General features: G+C 43.7%; 1 protein-coding gene across 2 annotated transcripts in view; it reads right to left on the bottom strand.

Annotated features, from left to right (window-relative positions):
- The window catches only part of DCBLD1 (discoidin, CUB and LCCL domain containing 1), a 46,543-nt gene extending 33,035 nt beyond the window's left edge, over positions 1-13,508 (bottom strand). For both annotated transcript variants that reach the window (XM_030267789.4, XM_072926805.1), the window contains exon 1: positions 13,108-13,508. In XM_030267789.4, the coding sequence (XP_030123649.4) occupies positions 13,108-13,366 (259 nt within the window). In that variant the 5' untranslated portion in view covers positions 13,367-13,508. The remainder of the gene's footprint in view (positions 1-13,107) is intronic.
- Between the last annotated feature and the right edge of the window lie 1,731 nt (positions 13,509-15,239).

Below are 15,239 nucleotides of genomic sequence, written 5' to 3'. Positions count from 1 at the left end.
GAATAAAGAAACTACAATATTGAGCTTCATTTCCAACATATCCTTATTAGGGAAAAAAAGAAAAACAACGGTAAAGTTACAGAACCACATGGGGAAGAACTCCTTAAAATGAAAAGTCATAGACCTCACCTTACTGGGCTATGTTCTGGCCTCTGTCACCTTTGTACAATGCCAAGGATCTTTTGTGGAGCAAAATGCTGCTCAAAAAACTGTAAAGACCTTGCTATCATGATAAGACCCTGATGACTGTCCAAGTCACAAAGCCTTATATTTCTGCAGAAAGTGTACAGGCAAAGCCATGCATGACAGACCTCAGCCTGCCATCCTCCTCTGTTGAGGTTAACAAGGTCTTGTTCCCAGGAAACTCTTTTTTTTTTTTTTTTTTTTTTTTTTTTTTTTTTTTTTGTTTTTGTTTTTGTTAAATCTGTCTTTGAGAGAGAGCATTAACAACCAGAACATCTTTTGGGCTAAGAAAGCATAAATGCTATTTTCTGACTTGTCACTGGTGGAGCATGGCCATCCAAACACTCCAGCTCAGGGAGAGGAAGGCTCAGCATCAGCCTGCACCTATAACATCCCTTGCTGCCTCAGCTCTGCCTGCCTGCCATGAAGCAAAAGCAAATGATAAAAGCTTGTTTGCCACAAGAACCAAAGTACTGTCCAAAAAGTCAGACCAAGTGCTAGTAACTACTGCTTCTTACAGAGAAAGCTGATTGCAGCTCTGAATTCTGAGTTTCTCAGCAAGATTAAGATTTTTCTTTGCTCTGGTACACTGAAATTTGCTGGAAAACACAGCCAAAAGAAGGTGTCAGAAGGTATACAGGGAAGGTAGAGTAAAGCTTAGGATCTGAGTAGTCAAAGAGTGAATGAATGACTAAATATTAGCAAAAAAACTCACAAATATGACATCACTATATAACATGGGCTTAGAAAAGGAGGCAAGTAGTAAGGAATTCAAGCATATCCCTAGTCACATTATCAAATGTAAAATGTGAACAATACTGCCATTAGCTTTGCTCATATTATTTTCCACAGGAGATTTTGATTTTCAGTAGAGATGTGTTGGCCAAACTTAAAATACACTGAGTTGAAAACACAACTCCTTGTCCTTATGAAAACTATGGCTTAAACACCTGATGTCACACTCTTTTCTATAGGCACAGCTCTTCTTGGTGGAAATATGTTTATTTAACCAGTCAGTTTGACACACTTTCTTGCTGACACTGAATTTTCACTTATCATTACTTCTGAGAACTGTTTTCTATCACCCCATTTGGCAAGAAGCTGTCAGCCTTGCCTCTGACATCCAGGTTTCATCACTTCTCACTGGACAGGAGCAAAGCAACATATTTGAACACAAGGTACTAAACAACCAGAGAATCTAAACCTACTCAGATTTAATAAAATCTCTCCTCAGCACCAGGAGTTATTGGAAACACATCAAACATGCTGTGTAGAACAGTTCCCATCGGCACTTGAACCAAGACCAAGATCATGATCTCTGGATTGTGGGCGACCACCTGTTGGCCTGCATGCAGGTTGTGCCATAGATCACACAGCACTGGAATTAAGGCTGTTTACTGAAGACGAAAATAATCTCCCATGGCAGATGATGGAAGCAACTCCCCAAGAAGAAAGAACCACAACTGGCACCTTCTGCCACAGCAGCAGGCACACCACTCACGCCTTGCCCTCTCTCACACGGTGCTCACCAAGAGCAGTGCATGTTTGTAAATGCAAACCTGGGATCCCACCAGAAGACACCAGCACATGTGGCTCTGGAGAGGGCAAGGAGGGACACCAAGGGGCTGGCAGGTATCCCCACGCTCAGACATACATGTAATGGATGCCTGTGGGACAAGGTGGAGAAGTAGCTCCAAGCATCTGTGTCTGAGCTAGGTCTGACCATGGATGCTGGTCCACAGGCAGGAGGGCCTCCTCCAGGATCTAACCTGCCCAGGAAGGACAGAGGTGATGAAATCACTGCCCACAAACAAGCTCTGACCCCATCCTGTGAGCTGCCTGGGACACAGCCCCTGATAGATACTGGGACTTTAGCAAAATGGTGGTGGTGCCAGAACCAGCACAGAGATCCCCGAAGATGATACTGGTTCCTTCAGGTACCCTCCTGTTACCCAGAACCACTTGACTGGAATGACTCTCTCCTTCCATCCCTTCCTAGGCCCAGCACACAATCTGAGCCGTGGTGTCTCACTTCTCTTCCCCTGGGCTTTTCCACCCCTTGGCTGCACACACGTGTGGATGCACACAGTGCCTTCCTGAAACCACTCAGCACATTCCCTTCTGAGATAGGCAAAAGGCTACAGTTTTTCAAATAAGTGCTCTAAAAAGTTTTCACAGGCTGCACCTTTCAGAAACATGTTGATTTGGCCAACTACAAAACAGGTACAGAGTATGATATCAAAGCATTTTCAAAAGCATCGCTACAATATCCTGGCAGCAAACAGCTGCTTTTTCATCCTTCTGATTCACCTTCATGAAGCAATTCGTAACAGCCTTGGCCTCACTCCAGTGCTAAATACGTGTTATACCCAGGTGTGATCACACACTCAGCCTGCGGCTCCCTGCCCTCTTCCATTCCATTGGACAAGCCCTGTGGGGCCCCAGCTTTTCCCACTTGGTCTCCCTGATTACAGACTTCTTCTACCTGGTGTCCCTTGGCTGCCCACTCTTTCCCTGCCTCCTCTCACCCAATTTGACATCCTTTTGAAAGTCACCTTCATGGTGGTGCTTGGGAGAAGGCAAGCTCCCCCTACTCCACATGGAGGGCAGGGAACAGAGTTGTTGGGAACTCATGGCCTGTCCTTCCCCCTTTCTACTCCTTCATTTGAGAGGAGAGCAGAAAATTGGGTTTGAATACCTAAAGTCTGAATCCAGCCAAAAAAATCAGCATTTTCTGAAGAGCCACTGCAGCAAATGAACATAGCCAAAGGGAGCAGAATGCCACTGAGTCAAGGCTATAGCTCCAAGAGCTCTGATGAGAAGCCCCACAAGGAGAAAAGAGATTTGTCTCATCTTCCACTTTGCTTTCACTGAAGTAATAACTTCAGCTTACTAAAAGCTACAATAATAACTGAGTCAAGGAGTTTTGCATCTGTGCTTGAAATAAGATTTGAGTTATGCATAAGAACAGACAAGTATCTAAGAAAGAAATCAACTCCTTCCAGTCAAACCTGTGCCCTCTCTGCTCAAATGGGATAGAAGAAAAGAGAAAATCCAAGTTTTCTTGGCAGATGACATCCAAATCCATTGCAGTGGTCTGAAAATCCTTTAGGTTTTCATACAGCAACTCTAACCTTAATCACTAACAGAACCAGGTATGCTGCAAACACAAATGGGTTCACACCTTCACTGCTTTCTGAGGTGATGGAGTAAAATGCAGGGTTAAGTGCTTCATCTCTAACCTCTCCACTGCCAAACCTGGGTCAAGAGCATCAGCTCTTTACTGTGCCATTACAACAGAAAAGACACCTCCACAAAACCAGGACCTAAATAAACCCTTCCCTTCCACAGAGAATGGTGAGATGTCAGAGCTTTGTGCTTTTCCTGGTGGTGAGCTCAAACAAAGGGCAACACCACAGCCCAAATGCATTGCTGGACAGGTGAGAACCCCCAGTCCTCCTTCCCAGCCATGCTGGGGCCCAGAGCCACAGGCACCATGGGGAGGTAGAGGGAGAAGTGGTCACACATTCGGGAATTTCACAAGCCCCTGGATTCAGGGCAGATACCATATACACCAGCCAAACAACTGGCCAAGCCCTTCTTTAAAAGTCTGTAAGACCATAGGAGGATATTTTTTTTTGGAAGTCCAGCTTTACATTCTTCACAATATTTTGTGAATACAGAAAAAAACCTATTTTCAAATAATGAAAGAAACCATTAAAAATTAAGGCAAGCCTATAATGGGAAAAAAAAAAAAAAAAAGTGACTGTCATGCTCCATGACCTTCAAATTAGTATTAGTATCTTTTTTTAAGGGAAAAAGTCTCCCACATCACAGTATGCCGTATTGCAAAAGGGAAAACAAATAGCAAATAAATATTTTCTTTGAGTTGCATTTTAATTTAACTCCATTAGGAAGTCAGGAAACATTTTATCCTCTGTGCTGTAACAATTCCTGAGGACACTTATTTCACTGCCCAAACTAACCAAGTGGTGGCTGGCAGGAGGGCTGAGAGCAGGAACGGAAGGTAGAACAGCAGAAGAAACAAAGGAACACTGTGGAGTGCTGGTTTTATTGCCCAAATTATTTACTTACCAACTTCAAAGGGATGCAAAAGGAGAAGGAGGCCAAACAAACCACAGCATGTTTTCCCCTCCTCTTCACAGACATTATTTATTGTAATGTCCCTCTTAAAGTAGAAATGAGAATGAAGCAAATGACCTCCAATTGGTTCTGTGGTGGTTCCATAAATCACAAATTCCCACCACGTGCCCAACTGCAATCACCCCCCACAGCCATTCAGACTGTGGCTGGGAACTGGCCTTCCTCAGGATGTCCCCTGCAGCCAGCCTCATGAGATGCTCAGCCTCAAAAATATGAAAAGTTATTTTGGTAACTAGTTGAATTGCCATAATCAGAAAAAAAACTCCTGACAACCCTTCTGAATCTCTTATCTAGCAACGTAGCTTACATCCATATCACCATTTTTCAAAGTTTGAGTTTTTTAGCCATTGCAGCACAGCCATCCGAGAGGAACCAGGGAAATCCTTCCAGCTACATGGCAATGACTTTGCAGGACTGTTACAACTGACCTGGGCAGCCTTTACTACCCCAGAAACCTCTCGCCTTTGCAGAAGTTCACAAAGACAAATACATACCAAGATCTGAGATTTTATGTACTTAGCTGCTAAAAGGTCAAAAGAAAGCAGATATCTCCTTAGAAGAAACTTCCTCTATCAACACTAAGCCATGTCCACTAAGCCAGAACTTTACACTCAGCATGCAGGTTTAAAACCTGAACAAGTAGTAAAGTCTTTCTTACACTAACACAAATGTGAATCACGATCTGGTTCCACTGCAGTCTGTGAAAGACAGACAGTACCAGAATACATGTCAAAAATAAGTATGTTTTAGTCACTGCTTCCAGGACTTAGGCACTATACCCAAATGTAGCCCACCAGAGAAGTGAGCTTCTGTACTGGAATTTGCTTTTCAGCACTCTAAATACAGCACTCTTGAGCTTGTGGGTGTGAGAAAACTTCTATGCCTTTTTAACTGCTGAAACAAAAGAGATTTGTAATTTATTTATGTACTGTATGATTTCATTTAAATATTTTTCAATGATTTCCTTTTATGAAGGTGGCATATTGCTGTGACTGACCACCTCAACATCTTATTGCTGCGCAGGTCTGGACAGATATGAGAATGGAGCTACACATGTATGGAAATTTCAGAGGAATCTTAGAGTCCCATTTTTGCAAAAGGGAAACTGTGTTTTCTAAATAACTAAATGATCACTATGAGATACATGTCCTTATTACACACCTCAAGTGCAGAGAAGGCACCATTGCCAAGCACTTCTGGTACCTGCATGCTCAGAAAGAACTGGGAGGGACTATAAATAAATGGGAAGATGGCTACATTCCTCCATCAGCCACGTGCGCAGAGTAACTCAGGACCCTGATGATGGTTCAGAGCTATGAAGGCTATGAGAAGAAAATATCCCACAGACAGCAGTTTCTTCCCTGCCCCTCTGCCTACAGCATCCCAGAAATGTGTCAACAAGACAGGGCTGGAGCAGGAGATGGAGCTCCCTCCCACCCTGTGCTGGGCTGTTCCTGGGTTGGGCAGACGTTTTGCCATTAGGGCATCTTCTCCAGTTCTGCTGACTTGTGGCAAACATGAAGTTGGATTTTTATTAAGGGCTTTTCAGGCAAAGTAGGAAATGCTAATCTTAACTAAGAGTCATATCATATGTATGCAAATTGTTTGCTCTACTTTCTCCATCTGTTTTCTTCCCAGGTTTTTCTCTGCGCTGTGCTTTACTGGAGATTAACTTACAGTATATTGCACCAAATTTGGACTGTGTGGGAAACATATGCTGCAAGCTCAAGGCCAGACTCGAATATTGGGTTGCACAGGAATAGGAATATTCACAGCAGTGCTAAGGACTGACAAACCCACAGGGACAGGAAATTCAGAGACATCAGGGTAAGGAGAGGCTGAAGCAGAGCTGTTCCAGTTACAGTAGCAGGTGGGAAGGCAAGATTTCAAAACAGTTTTAATTTGGGCAAGAGGAAGGGGCTGAACATGATAGAACGAAACCACACACTCCCCTCATTTTAATATGCAATTACCTTGTTAGTATGATATATGTCGAGCAAGACAGTTATCAATGATGAAGAATTATCTTTTTTCTAGAAATCAAACTTGTCCTGGCTTACTTGAAAATTCACGCATCCACCTTTTGTGCCTGTACGCCTAGGTGAAGTATGTAATTTGTTAATAAGAAAGGACAAAAGAAAGGATGATACTTTTCTCAAAGTGTATTATACAAACACCCCATTATCCCTAAAGTGTAAATCAACAAATATCTCAAGAGAAAACAAATTGGTCTGTGATGAAAACAATAATTGTCATTGATCAGCACAAAAAAAAAAAAAAAAAAATTCATGTCTTTTGACTCAGTGAACCCAGTGTCTGAGAAACTATTTCCTCCATGGTTACTGCAAACTAACAACAAATGTCTTTTTGCAACTCCAGTAGAAATGGAAGCAAAATTTTACTGAACTAAGATAAACAATCAAAGAACTACTCTGACTTCATGCACTGAAAGCAAGAAATGCATTTTATCAGTATTGTCCACCAACCTGCTTGATACTCATCCTCAAGGTACTAAACAAAATGGTACATGCAGAAGCTCCATAAGCTTTTGTGATCTTCCCAATTCATTGTTACATATAGCCACTGTGAAAGATATTTTAATTTAAAAAGAAAAAAAAAAGAAAAAAAATGAAAGCAGCTACATCATTACTTAAGTACTATGGTGTTGGTTGTGACCCACAGCATCATTTCTGTGTCTTCCATGACACATTTAATGCATTAAAGGTATTTACTTATGGATGTGGAAAATAGGAGATATTTTATGTCACCCTGTGTACACCACTTGTACTGAAACTCCGTAATTCCATTTTGACCAGATTTTGTTGATTAGCAGTAGTATTAAACAATAACATTCTCAAATTTTGAAACATGATACAGTAGAAAGGTCTGAACAGTTTTTCACTCAACCCAAGAGTGACTGTCTCAGTGTAACTGCTTCATTTGATACAGTTTTAGTTTGCTTTCCACCTACAAAACACAGCAACTAAGTTTCATCTAAAAGAACAGTGGTTTAATTTTCAAAACAGAAGCATTAGCAAGGACTATGAGTTTAAACACGCCTCTTCTGTCTGTGCTAAAATACTAGATCAGTAAGTGCTGATTCCTTGGGTTTGAAAATGCTAACACGACTGCTCAAAAAGCCTTCAGTATCTCAGAGGCATTTGAACTTCAATTCCCCTGTAGCATGCTGACATAAGAAACATGGGCTAATACAAATCCCTGCCTTTGGGAGAAAGCTGACACAACAGGGAAGGAACAGCTCAAATGTGAGCCATGAACCTCACTGCTAAAGGATCCCAGCAGAGGGAGACCCACAGGACAATTTAATTTATTTTATAAGTTAAAAGATATTTTTTCAGACCTGGAGGACAAAGTGTGGACTTTTTTTTTGTTGTTGTTGTTATGAGTTCATTTTACAAGTGAAGCATTGCTGACTATTAAGATAAAAACAACATACCAGCACAGAACTGGTGTGGCACCAGAGCAAAACATGAGTGAATTTCAGCCAGAAGACACACATCTCCTTTCTGCACAGTTAGTGCAGCTGCAACAACAAGGATCAGGCACATAACAAAGCCATTCTGTTTGGGTGGGTGAAGAAATCCACCTATGTTTCCAGCTTTTTGAAGTCTCTGCTGCTACTCCATGAAGAAAAGTTTTGTTTGATTTCTGACAGGACACACACAAGCCTTTGTATAGCATGAAGGATCACATCCAGAATTCCCCATGTGTTTTTGTAATTTGAAATAAAACAAACAAACAAAATTTTTATTCAGTAGACATGAACATCTGGAAGATGACATCAACATGACTTCAACTTTAATGTCAAAGCATTAGACTGAAATCCAATATTGTTGAACAATTTGTGGTGGAAATGCCAGAAACTCAAACATCATGGAATAAAACTGTGATGGATATGAGGTTTCTGCAGCAACTGAAGGAAGAAACAAAGTTTTAGAGTTTAACTAAATGCCTGATGAACACTTATGTAATTACAGATGTTTCTTGGGCTGAAATGCATGATACTAAATACAAAAAAAGTGAACACCCTGGTCCTGTGGAAGGCCTGGGGACTGGGTTTCTAGCCTTGTCCTGCTCTGCTTTCCCTATTTATTTTCCTGTCCCTCATTATAGTTGGCTTGAAAATATCTTCACTGAAGCTCTTTGGAGATGGGCAAATACTGCACATCATGGGCGCCCTCATTTTTCTTTGTGCCTATGTGGGAGAGCAGAATGGAGCTGCCACCAGACAGCAGTCCCACCCCATCAGGGAAACAGAAATAACAAATATGGTCACAGTGAGACTGGAAATCTTGCTCAAAGAGGATGAGAAAGTACCACCACAACCAAACTAAGCCTTCATGTCTTGGAAGGAAACTCCTGAGAGGCAAGTCCTGGCTCTGTCAAAAGAAAAGACAGGGAGAGAGGCAATGAAAGACCAAAATGCTTCCTCTCCTCAAAACACTCAGCTCCCAGGCCTAATTATACAGGATCAACAATCCTAACCAAAACTACTGGCAGCCTCTCCCTATGTACAAGCATACAGCCAACCTCAAAACTGTGGCTTTAGCACTCACACAATTTTCACAGGCAAAAATCAGTTTAATTAGTTTGTATTTTCTTTTGAAAGCAAAAATGAAGGTATCTTTATACTCTTAAAACTAGTCAAACCACTACCCTTTATTTTTATTTAAGCATCACTATTAGCTTGTCCCAGTTTGAAGTTTCCCTCTCCCAGTTGTAACACTAATTAAACCTTTTGGGGAAGTTGTGTGCTCATCCTTATGCATTGCTATTAATACTTTTTATTGCAGTTAGTTGGGATCCAACACCATTCCACTGAACCCAGTCAGAAGGATTTTATTTTGATTTTGTCTGGCTTGTTTTATTCTTAGCAGATGGTGCAAACCCATATGTTGATGAGTACATGCCACAGGAGAGCATCTGATCTGATACAGCCAGCCCCAAACTACAGTGATGTCTGTTCTGAGGACTTCAGTGCCTGCCACCACACAGGACCACACTTTTCAGCACGGTGTGAGAGCTTACATGGGCTTTCAAAATTAGACTAGTCCTGGTATCTACGATACTTTTGAAAGGGTACCTTAGGCATCTCTATACAGCAGCATGACTGTCCTCAAAATTGGTATTTTTTTCAAGCTATTTTTTACCATGCTACCCACATAACTCAGGTGGACTAAAGGTGACACTTGTGTTTGATAAATATAAATAAATATATTTTTGCATATTCAAATCAACAACTAATTTTCATGAAATATGATTCAACAGCCATACAAGTAACAACTTTCCCAAAGCATCTTTTTCTCCCCGCATTGTCAGAGAGACTCCTGCTGCCCTCCCTGTCTTTGATTTGTATGAAATACATCCCCTGATAACTTAAAGAGAAGTACTTATGAAGAGCTTAGAGCTATTTATAGCAAAGTCTGTGTGACTGAAAACATTGCAGTTTTCTTGTGTTGGGTACTTGCATTGCTGATGAACTGCAACTGGAAAACTGTTGCCTCCCTCTTTAGCAATTCTAGTCAGCATTCCCAAGGCAAGAGAGAGGGAGCCAAGGAAGGAAACAGACATAAGGACAAAACGCAAACAAACTGAAAATTTACCAATCACTTATATTCAGAAACTGAAGCGGGGGGCGGGGGTTTGGGTACAAGAAAGACTCATCTCAATCTGCATTTCAAACTGCTGGAAATGGGCATACAAAGTGGATTAGCATGATCACACCAGTATTCTTCAGCAAGGGTTTTGTGCAAGCCCCTGAGAACAGGCATAATCTCTCGTAATTACTGGATACACTGTTGTCACATTAAATAACAACCTTTCCTCAAAACATAGAAATCTACTCCCCATCGATTCTTCCAACTGGGCATTGGGTGCAACTGTCAACAGACCCAGGGATACAGCAAGCAAAGCTCACTCCTGGATGCTGATCTGCAAATCCCACATGAACTAGTTTCATAGCTGTGTTTTATTTGAAGTGAAAATAAACGAGGTACAGCAAAAGCAGTGGCTTAAATCTTGTACTTAATAGATTAAAAATCCCCATTCCTCTTATGGCTTCCTACAAACAAACAACCTTTGGATGAGTTTTAAGTCTTACTGGCCAGAAATGCAATAGAAAATGAGTCAAAACTCTGGAAAACTCAGATTCAGCTCTGATTTCTGCTGGTCACAATTACATGGATCAAGGTCTTCCTCAACAACACCAGAATTAAAAACAAGGAACGGTGAAAGGCAAAAGATAATGTGTTCAGCTTTGGCTCCCTTCTGCCTTGGATTCTAACCACTGGAGGAGATTTTTAGAAGAGATACCAGGATGGCTGTGTGAGGCTGGCAGACAAGGAACAAGGTATATATTGCGGTTGTCAGTAAAAGAATTGGCAACTGAAACCCCAGGAGAAGATTGGCACACAGCAGAGTAAAAAGAGAAAAGAATTGCCTATTATTATAAATCCCAAAGCTATATATTACTCATGGACAGTCACAGATGTAGTATTTGTAGGTAAGACCTACTAAGCCCATAAATATTTTTTTAATTAAAATAGTTTCCCTTGATTCTCAGCCTTTCTTTTTATCATTTTATGGACAACAAAATTCCACATTCATAGATTCCTCAGACAACACATACATTTAATATATTTTCAAGAACAGAAAGAGTGCTGACACCTGGACTCTACAAACCACACTCAGATACAAGCCATTCTCTGTAATAACCAAGCCACAGTGAAAAAAGGGTCTTTCCTTAATTTGAAACCAAAGTAAAAGAACAGAAGCTATCACTGCCATTTCATCCTTGTTCTGTAGCACCCCTCAATAAAAAGTTAAGAGAAAGGTAAAGTCAGCTCAAGAGGAGTCAGAAAAATATAATGCTTCATTTTTAAAAATGAATATTTTAAAATCAATATACTTAAACCAGTGCATCTTTCTTTGAACCAGCTGGTGGGAAATACCAGTGGTGATGAGATACAGAATTATCTGAAACTCGAGTCTGATTCACTCTGGCACTTCTCCTGCTCCATTACAACTTTTAAATCAAGTCAAGAAGCTTGTGTAACAGGAAGTTTGTATCCACTTATCCTTATCGCCTTTCTACACTGGTGTGACTTTAGAACACTTAACCCCTAATTTATAGGGTAATAGTAATAAACAAACACAGAAGAACTTCCCCCGTGGAGAAATGAGTTGTGTGTAGTAGGAAATCAACATATTTTCTGCTTTCTAGACACTGGACAGATTATCTTGTAAATCTGAGTTTGGTCCAAAGAGAACCAGGCAAAACAACACTTGTGTTTCCATTCTGTTGATTTGATAGTAGAAACATTTTTAACATGAATTTTAAAAAAAGTGCTTTTACCAATTAATTTGGGAATATGGACAAGAAGGGACATTCATACTTACTACTGTGTTACTGTATGCACAAAACCCCCCTGAAATCCCAGCAGACTTACTATTACTCGCTTGCACCCAAATGACTTTCTTCTCCCTGGCGTCATTGAGTGAAGGACAGCATTGGTGAAAGAGAAGGCAAACAAACAAACAAAAAAAAAGCCCTCAACACACCGATGTAAAGAGGGGATTTCGGGAATGTTTTTTTCTTTGCTACATATGTTTCCTGGAACGTATCAAATTGGAATCCCAGCACAAGGAGGACAGAACAGCAAAGCTACCAAGAAGCTGGCAAGTGGCAACACAACTCATACCAACTTCTCCCTTTTGTGGAGATGCGTATCAGAAATCTCTGTTAAGAGGAGGTTATGGGAAGAACAGGTATAAATCAGCCGAAGTACTTCCTGCCAATGCCTGTATACAATGCCAATGCCTGTATCCAGCTAACGCACAGCGCTCGGTTCTGGAATTTGCAGCCAAGTCGTAACATTAATACGGGACTGCTAAGTTATCTGGATGCATTGTCAAGATCATTATGATGCTTAGTTTTCAGTACTAGTTGTTTTATCGGTAGCTGCCAGTGAAGTCTTCTAAGACGGATGCATCAGGCCACGCAATGCAACAGCCAAGAGGCTGCAACTCCGCGGTCAGAGATGTCAGCTGTACTGGTAATTTACACAGGAAGCTTAAAAACACAGGGCAAAGAGAATGGTACCCGCACTCTTACTTGCAACAAACTGCACTACCACAAAAAGGCTCGTAACATCCCCTTGAGATTCCTACGAAACTTTGTACCGGCACCAGTATGGGCATTACACTTTCTCCTCGGGGCACAGGGAGAGCAGAGCAGCCTGTACACGCCTGTGGGACAGGGGCTGCCAGCCCCAGCCCCAGCCGGAGCAGACGCGCTGCTGCCGCTGACCCGGCGCCGCCCGCCGCGCCCGGGGCTCCCGCCGGGGCTGGGGAGGCGCGGCCACCGCCGGGCGCCCAGGTGGCCTCACCCTGCCTGCTGCACGCAACTTGCCGGAGACTTTTTCGCCGCTTATCTGACTTACTATAAAAACTAAAAAATAAAAAAAAGTCCTAATTAACAAAGATCAAGAAAGTCGTAGTATACATGCACCGTAACGCTGGTTACCACTTTAATCTCGCAGCTACTCAGACACAGGGATAAACCCGGCGAGGATTAACCAGGTCAGCTATATACAGCCCTGAGAGCAGCTCAGGCTACGCTCCCGCAGAGCAGCGAGGCGAGGACGGCGGGGGCAGCCCGCCGCACCCCTCCGCTCGCCCCCAGCGCGGGGAGCCCCGGGGCCGCGCCCGCCGACCCTCCTCGCCCGGCCCCGGACTCACCCAGCGTCTCCGCCCGCAGCCAGAGCGGGGCCGAGGCTCCGAGCAGCAGCGAGAGCAGCAGCGAGGGGGCGGCCCGCGCCCCCCCGGCGGGGCCCATGGCTCCGGCTCTCGGCGGGGCGGGCAAGGCACAACTTCCCCACTTCCCTCCTGCTCCTTTCTCTTCCTCTCCTCTTCCTCCTCCTTCTTCTTCTCCTTCTCGTTGGGGCGGCTCCGGAGGCAGCCCGCGCTCCCGCGGAGGGGGGCGGCCACCTCCCGGCATCCTTGCCCGCCGCAGGTGTTTCTGCGGAGGCGGAGAAGGGGCCGTGCGGGGCTGCCTCTGGCCCCGTGCCCCGCCGGTGGCCGGGCTGCAGCGCTGCCGCCTCCCGCCTCCCCGGCCTGGGGCTGGGGGTGGAGAGAGGAAACGGGAGAAGGGGAAGCGCCACTATTCCCATTGGGCTGCCGCTCGGGGTATCTCCTCCTCCTGCCGTGGACCGAGGGGCTGGCGCGGCCCCGCCGCCCCCTCCCCTCGCCGAGTGCTGCTTCTCCCACCCACCGCCGCTCTGGGGTGCTGCACCGGGGTCGCGGCGTTTCCCCAAACCCATGCGCCCCCCAGCATCGCCTGCGAGCCCCCGAAGTTGGCGAGCCATGTACATGCCCACATGCATGTATACATGCACTCGTATATACGAGCATGTTCCTGAGGAAACAGGATTATTTTGCCGTTCGCAGGCTAATTCCCAGGCGTCGCTCCCGCTGCCGCGGCGGGAAGGGGCGCGGGGATGCCGCAGGGTGTGTGCGCGGGGCCGGACACGAGTGGGGCCGGCGGGCAGTGCAGCCAGACGGGGCAAGCGGGAGCGTCCGGCCCCTTCAGCACAGCTGGGGTCGTGATCGGGCTTCTCGGTCCTGAGGAAGTGAATCCATGCAGGTTTGCAAACCGTATGGTTAACCTGTGCCAGCACTGTCTGTTACAATTATGGGCGGAATAATAGGAGTTTTCTAAGGTATGCTGTGGGCATCTCTCTCTCTGCGTGGGACCTTGACTGTCTGGCTCTGAAGAAACTTGTGGCACAGGGAGGGTTGCAGATGCACTACAGGGAACACAGTGCCAACGGCTGCAGTAGACCCGAATGTTAAACAGGCCCCAGTGGTTTGCCTTTTAAAAGTGAGCTGGAGAATGGAAGGTGGACTGCCTGACTCTGTGCAGTGTTTTTGGGGATGGGTTGCTGTGAGGCAGGTGGATTCACGGTGCTGGCAGGTCAGGAACACTGTGCTGCTATGCTAAAATGAAGTACAGAATGGACTTGTGTGTCAGAGACGACATTGCTCAATTTTGTATTATGTTTAGAAAAAGTCGAGTTTGATAAACCTTTATTCTAATTGAGCTCTTGTTTTGTAAGTGTTAATGTCTGTTTTTTAACTTTTCAGACACCATATGTGATCATGCATATTTTTTGCCATGTACCCAGTACATTATATTCTTGGTATATGTATTTAACACACGTTGTTAGTATTTGAGACTTATCCTTCTTTTCAAAGGAGAGTTTGAAATCTAGACTAAAATGTTAGAGATGATATAAGGCAGAGAGAGTGTTAGTGCAGCAGTTTGGTGGTCAGACTAATCCTCACTAGATTTTACCAAAAAATGCCAGCATCCTTCTGGCTGAAGGAGGTTGGATGGGCCACTCTCTTCAAAATTCTGAAGGCTGAGAGACTTTTAAAGAGGAGTGTGCCCATGTGAATAAAAGTGGCCTGTTCTTGTACTTGTCTCACAGATTGTCAGGAGCAAATCCATACAAATGAGGGTGATTATGGAGACAAAGGGGCCAGAAAGTCAAACTCTGCAACAGCCTCAAGACTGAATTTAAAGACCCCACAGGAATGGTGAAAATATTGTGGTCACATTAAATAGTTTCCCAATACCAAATTCTGGTCCAAAACCTATAAACGAGACTCAGCATAAATGGAAACATGAAAGAGAGAGATGGATAGGATAATACATATGTTGCAAAACATTTATCATCTTTGAAAGTGTGGTAGTTGTTGAAAAGCAATATAACAACATATGAGCATTCATTGTTTTGTATTAGTCTCAACAGGTAATCAAAACCAATAAGTCCTGCATGGGTTGGTACTGGGAATTATACTGATTTGTC

The sequence above is a fragment of the Taeniopygia guttata genome, chromosome 3 (genome assembly GCF_048771995.1).
Source record: "Taeniopygia guttata chromosome 3, bTaeGut7.mat, whole genome shotgun sequence".
Classification (NCBI taxonomy): Eukaryota; Metazoa; Chordata; class Aves; order Passeriformes; family Estrildidae; genus Taeniopygia; species Taeniopygia guttata.
The sequence above is the reverse complement of the archived record's forward strand: the minus strand, read 5'-3'. Positions and strand labels throughout refer to the sequence as shown.